General features: G+C 43.0%; 1 protein-coding gene across 16 annotated transcripts in view; it reads left to right on the top strand.

The window, feature by feature from the left end:
* GPR19 (G protein-coupled receptor 19) overlaps positions 1-5,612 on the top strand; it is a 279,024-nt gene extending 273,412 nt beyond the window's left edge. For all 16 annotated transcript variants that reach the window (XM_069628692.1, XM_069628689.1, XM_069628702.1 and 13 more), the window contains one exon: positions 2,981-5,612. In XM_069628692.1, the coding sequence (XP_069484793.1) occupies positions 2,981-4,256 (1,276 nt within the window). In that variant the 3' untranslated portion in view covers positions 4,257-5,612. The remainder of the gene's footprint in view (positions 1-2,980) is intronic.
* The last annotated feature ends 734 nt before the right edge of the window (positions 5,613-6,346 follow it).

Raw genomic sequence — 6,346 nt, forward strand, 5'->3', positions numbered from 1 at the left:
AGCGGATGATGTGGACGCTCGACTGATACCGCCGAGGGACATCGACGCCGCAGACTCAAGCAGAGCGCCCTCTGGTGGAGAACATTGTTTTCCAAAGCAGCAAAGCTGAAGTTAAGGATATATCTAAGATGTGGTATACGTGGGAGGAACATCCAGCCAAAAGAACGTTACAGTTGGTAAGTAACTTGTTCTTCTTAATTTTAAATACACCATTTGATTTCTTTAATCTGTGCTTGCTTACTTTTGTGGTATGACACCCGCAACAATCCTGCCATTTTAGTGCCCGACAGTTGAGCATTTTATCCAAGAGCATACTTTTAATTTATTGGATTATCAAACTGCTCAATAAAATTGAATGCTTCTATTGTGCTGGCAGCACATATTAGGAAACTACTGGATATTAGATATCATTACGGGATATCTATATGATGAATTTCTTTATGCATACACCATAGAACCCATTTTTCAAAAATGTTCATGGGGGAGAACGTCCCCCATGCACACCCCTGGATGTGGGTTGGGCTTGCTCGCTCCAAAATTCACCCAGAGAAATGTACGCCCCACCACCTTTCAAAGTCACCAGCGTCTACTGGTCTTATCCTTTTTGTTCTAATTAATGTATTCATCAGTTTAAAGCTTGACAAATGGTTTTTAAATAATGTTTTTGAAGCTCTGTCCATTTAAGCACTGCCGCCTTTCCACATCTGGATATTCTCCCTCATACCGCCAGATGCCTTTTGTGTACAGTGCCGTTGCCTCACATGCATGTTATCGAAGTGTGGATATGAAGTCAACAGGGTTTCCTCAGGGAGAGGAGTTATTTTTGGAATACTGTGACTAAATGGAGAATGAGAGCCGATTTGAGTGAATGCATTTGCGGAATATAAACTATGTCTGTCTCTGGATTTAGAGCAGCCCACCCCTCCACCCCCTTGGCTATGAGCTCACAGCGACCTCCTGATGCTTCCTGCATGGAGACCCTTCAGTTGCTAATCATGAACAGTCGCGCTTTTGTGCTCGAAATGTTTTTATATGTAAAATATGTTTATTTATGCAGCACAGTTCAATGAAAGTGCTTTCCTGCATTTTGGTGAAGCATAGGGTTTCGGTCATAATGTAGTATACAACTGGGACATAGCAAGAAACAATGTCTTTGCAATGACGTGCGTGTGTGTGTTCTTCACAAGGCTCAATAGAATTATAGCATGGATGTGAGCGACCTAATTAGTGAACTAGGTTCTCACTGCTGTAGTAAAGTCCAGTTTAGCTCCCTCCCTCGTGAAACAGATCCTCGCTTCAACTGTGGTAAACTTTCGGAGGTTCTCCGAATGTTTGCAAGGCCAGACTGTGTGCATGCCTTATGCGTGGCCATGTATGCAGATATCCTTGTGGTGGTGATGATGGTATCCCTATCTACTGGTATGTGTGCAGACTTCCGAGGAGTGCTTGTTTGTGTATGTTTCCACTCACTGTTCCCTGCTCAAATATGCACGCCAAAGTATGTTTTCATTGTTTATTGATGACGCCATGTTTTGGGAACCATTTTATTGAGCAGGTTAAAAAATGAAAGGAGAGCTTCATTGATGTTAATCTTTATTAGAGTTTTATAATGCCAACACTTTTTAAAAAAGAAATCTGGTCACTTAACTTGTTCAGCTCCTATAAAATCATGTCATCCGCATATAACTGGGAGCATTGCTAATGCGACTTAACCCCAGTGCCTGTAGGCCACATGCTTTCCCCGCGTCAGTGTGCTAAACATCTGATTGGGAGGCGTGCTTTAGCACTTATGTGCCTGAGAATGGGGTTCCCATGTGCATTATGGATGGGGCGTGCATGCGCTGCTACTTCGACCCCTGATAGTGTCTCCTGTTCCAAATTCAAGGGGAATGAGATGCGACACACTGCCCTTTAAAGGTGGACGATGTCTTGGAATACACTTCACCAAAATGGCAGCTAATTTTCAAAGATTGAATCTGGAACAATTACTTTTGTGCTTTGCCATTGATGTCTATTGGCTTTTCCCTGGTTTCTTGATATTCTCTAGAGCACTCCATTCCCACCGCTGCTTCTGCAAGAATTACTTTTGTGGCAGGGCAGTGGCTGAAGTAAAGCCATCACTAGACTGTATAGTTCAACATGAGGGGAGTGGTGGGGAGGGCCCATGTGGGGGTGGAAAAGTCTGGCTCTCCCACATGTTCAGTGTTCCTTTTAGGCATTACAGATTTGGATTGCAAATAAATAGGGACACTGGGACAGGATAAACCCTGCAAAAGGATTATATGGGGATACGACCTAGGCAGATCCTGCATGGAGGTTTCATTGTCATGTATCAAGAGTGGTGTGCCTAAGTGCAGGAAGACCCTTCAAAGACTGCATGGAAGGTTAAGATGATATTAGAAACTCTGCTGTCGTGTGGCAGGAGCATGCCTTAGCGGACTAAACTGAGAGATCCTTTCCCGCAAAACGTTACAGGCACTTCACCAGTAAACCCATCCTACATGATGGGCATGTGAAATCCTTGGTGATTCTTTGAGTAGCTACTTTAACATTGTTTTATGATGCCTTGAGTATTTTTTGTGATGTATTTTATGAATGTGCACATATACACCACGTTGTGATGCAATTAAGTGGTTGGTGTATGTTTGTTAAAATACTTAATACACATTTTAAAGAATAAAGAATGGATCACTGGATGTGGATTCCAATTTCCCTGTACAATTGAATGTATCTTTCCAGAGGCACAGCTAAATGGAACACGTTTGTGACCTGAGCTCTCCTTTCACTTTATAGATCTGGGTAGACTAGAGAAACAATGGACGTCTAGGGAACCTGCACCAGTGTATAAATGGGGGTCTTTCCGGTACAATGATATTGATGCATCATGCTCGAATACAAAGTAATAGTTGTGCCTGCCTTATGTAGCCAAGTTTGTTTTCACTGTTGTTTTAACAACTTCTTTTCATTGTTTTTCCGACAGAGCCCAGAAGGAGGAAGAGAACATCATGGTCTTTGCCCATCGAATGGACACCAGTCACTCATCCTTTGTTGTCCCAACGCTCCTCCTGCCACTGCAAAACAGCAGTGTACCAGAGCACCCAGTCCTTCTGGAGGGCCCTGACATGACTAACAGGGAGAACAGCAGACATGGGGCCAATGGCACATCCTCACATCAGCAGCAGACACTCCTGCCCGGTGAAATAGCTGCAGCTAGCTTGGTGTTTGGTGCCCTATGGCTGCTATCTGTGTTTGGGAATGCATTGGTGTGCTTAGTGATTCATAGGAGTCGGAGGACCCAATCCACAACAAACTATTTTGTTGTCTCTTTGGCATGTGCTGACCTTCTACTTAGTATAGGTAGCACACCTTTTGTGCTGCTCCAGTTCACCTCAGGACAATGGGCACTTGGTGGGGTTATGTGCAAGCTGGTGAGGTATTTCCAATATATTGCACCAGGAGTGCAGATATATGTTCTACTCTCAATCTGTGTGGACCGTTTCTACACAATTGTCTACCCACTCAGCTTCAAGGTATCCCGGGAGAAGGCTAAGAAGATGATTGCAGCCTCCTGGTTCTTTGATGCTGCCTTTGTCTCACCTGCTTTTTTCTTCTACGGTTCTGATCTGGGCAGCCATTGCAACTACTTCTTGCCAAATTCGTGGGATGGTGCCATCTACAGTGTGGTTCACCTCTTGCTTGGGTACCTCCTACCGTGTGTCCTTATTGTCCTCTTCTATCAGAAGGTTGTTAAATATATATGGAGGATTGGCACTGATGGGCGGACTGTGAGACGAACCATGAACATTGTTCCTAGGACCAAAGTGAAAACCATCAAAATGTTCTTGATGTTGAATGCTGTTTTTCTGGTGTCTTGGTTGCCGTTCTATGTGGTTCAGCTCTGGCATCCCAGTGAAGCAGACAACAGAAAGAGCTCCCTGGTGTTTATGGCCATCACCTGGATCTCCTTCAGCTCCTCTGCATCAAAGCCCACCCTTTACTCTGTCTATAATGCCAACTTCAGGAGGGGGATGAAGGAGACATTCTGCATGTCGTCAATGAAATGCTACCGCAGCAATGCCTACACCATCACTACCAGCTCCCGGGTAGCTAAGAAGAACTATGTGGGCATTTCAGAGATACCAGCCCCTGCAAAAACAATCACCAAAGATTCCATCTATGACTCATTCGACAGGGAAGCAAAAGAAAAGAAACTTGCCTGGCCAATTAACTCAAACCCGCCAAATACATTTGTGTAATGACTCAGTAATGTGAAATTGAACATGAACAATATTGATGTTTATCACTCGACTGCTGGGATTCAATAATGAAAGAGACCTTAAACTTAAAGGTATCCACTGAGTGGCTAAATGTAACAGGAGGTTGGTATGCCCTAACCATGTTTCCAAATCCCATGGTTCCTTCGATTACAATTTGCAAATAGCAAGTAGAAACCTACCTTTTGACGCTCATCGTGCTAACCAGAGTTCTCTATACATGATTGCCGGTGGGGTCATTGGGAAGTAGCTGGAGTATAAGAAAAGGTGTAATAAACACTGCTCGTGCCAAACTGTGCAGTGAAGTGAACAACTTGTTTCTGTTGGATACCCAACACATGTCATTTCACATAAGCACAACTTTGCAACCTAAAGACGTACTCCTTTTCTGAACAGGTGCCTGCTAACAGAATGCACTTACTGGATCAACCTCTACTTAACTCACAATGTCGAAAACCATGAGCCTGCCTGGTTGTCGATTACTGGTGTTCATCGCTGGTTTTCTACGTGCATTCTACAGTTTCAGGTCACTGAATAAGCACAACGTATCCCTATTGATCTGATGTTCTGCAGCCCTCCTTCCCAATTTTCGTCTGGGAATAGGAAGACTCCAAAACGATTCCTCCATAGATGCTGTTTCTTTGAGATAATTTAAGCCCTCCCACGCAAGTGTGCTCCTCCACATCCAAACCCCCCTCGCTTATGCATCACTGTCCGGTTTCTGCTTTTGCCTCTAGTGCAGGATGATCACTTGCTCATCTCAGTGCCTCAATTCCTGTTTTTGAGCCATGTTTTTTGCAGTTTAGTCTTTTTTATGTTGTGAATACCCCCCCCCCCACTATAATTTCCCTTTTATTTTATTGGCTCTGAAAATAGAGACAATAGACATGAATATCGCCGGTTATCAAACAATGCATGGGTTCCCAAAGTCTGTGCCAGCTTATCTGCAGTAAGCCTGTGTCACCAGTTTGAATATCTGCACCTACTGAGTTCTTGTCACTTTTATGCCTATTTAACACCAAGGTTTTTGAAGAGTTGACACGCTTGTGTACAATCCAGCACAATATGCTACCCCTAAGCCCAACTCTTGTTGTTTAAAAAACAATCACACAGCTATAGTGCATACTGTGCAGTCACCTCTGTGCCTGGATGTTTATTGTGTTTACTGTCTTTTTCTCATTCTGTCCCATTAGTTCCTTAAAGCAAAGTGATGTACCTAGAATATAATTTTAAATCAAAGCATTAGTACTGTTATGTCTCCACACTGTATGCCATTGTTTTAACACAGTATCTGACTCAGGTAATTTACTTCATTAAAATTACTTCGTGGGGAAGTAATACTGAAGATGTAATGACGGGTTTGGATGAGTGGGGAGTCAGGAGTGGTTGGGGTAAGGGTGGTAGTGAAAGGGAGCAATGAGGATACCCCCTTTAAAAAAACGTAAACAATAAAATGTGAAGCAAAGTAAATTACCACAAAGTAATTTACTTTGTTAAAAGAACATAGAACCCTCCACACAATGTCCCCACCACCTACACAGTTTGATCAATCATTATAATACATTCTGTTTCTGTTGTCTATAAAAAAAAAACTGCTATTGCCAGCTTTGCAACCGCCATAAAAACGTTGATTTTCAAGAAACAGGTGTCTGGGAGATGGAAAAGATTGGCCAACTTCCTTGTAAACACTAAAACTGCGCCATCATTCCTCTATACTGCTTCCATGTGGTAAACGACTGCAACATTTTACTTTCTGTCACAGACACCCTTGTCTATGTTAGCTCAGTCTTCACAAAAGAGTGTGGCTTCGTCCTTTGTAGCTGCCCAGAATGGGTACCTGTAATGTTTTTGCCTTCAGCCAGCCTAATAGGAGGCCAGTGACAAAAATGGAAGTGTCCTTCACTGTGACAGTACGAAGGACAGAGCCATCAGACCTTTTAAATATTGATTATTCAAGACCTTTTCAGTGGATAATGGAGAACATCCTAACCTTCATTATGAGACTGTGGTAAAAGTAAAAATAACAAGGGTTTGGAAATATTGTCAGTTTTTACCACTCCACTGATTGAGGG

This window comes from Ambystoma mexicanum, chromosome 12, assembly GCF_040938575.1.
Source record: "Ambystoma mexicanum isolate Mex_15411 chromosome 12, UKY_AmexF1_1, whole genome shotgun sequence".
Classification (NCBI taxonomy): domain Eukaryota; kingdom Metazoa; phylum Chordata; class Amphibia; order Caudata; family Ambystomatidae; genus Ambystoma; species Ambystoma mexicanum.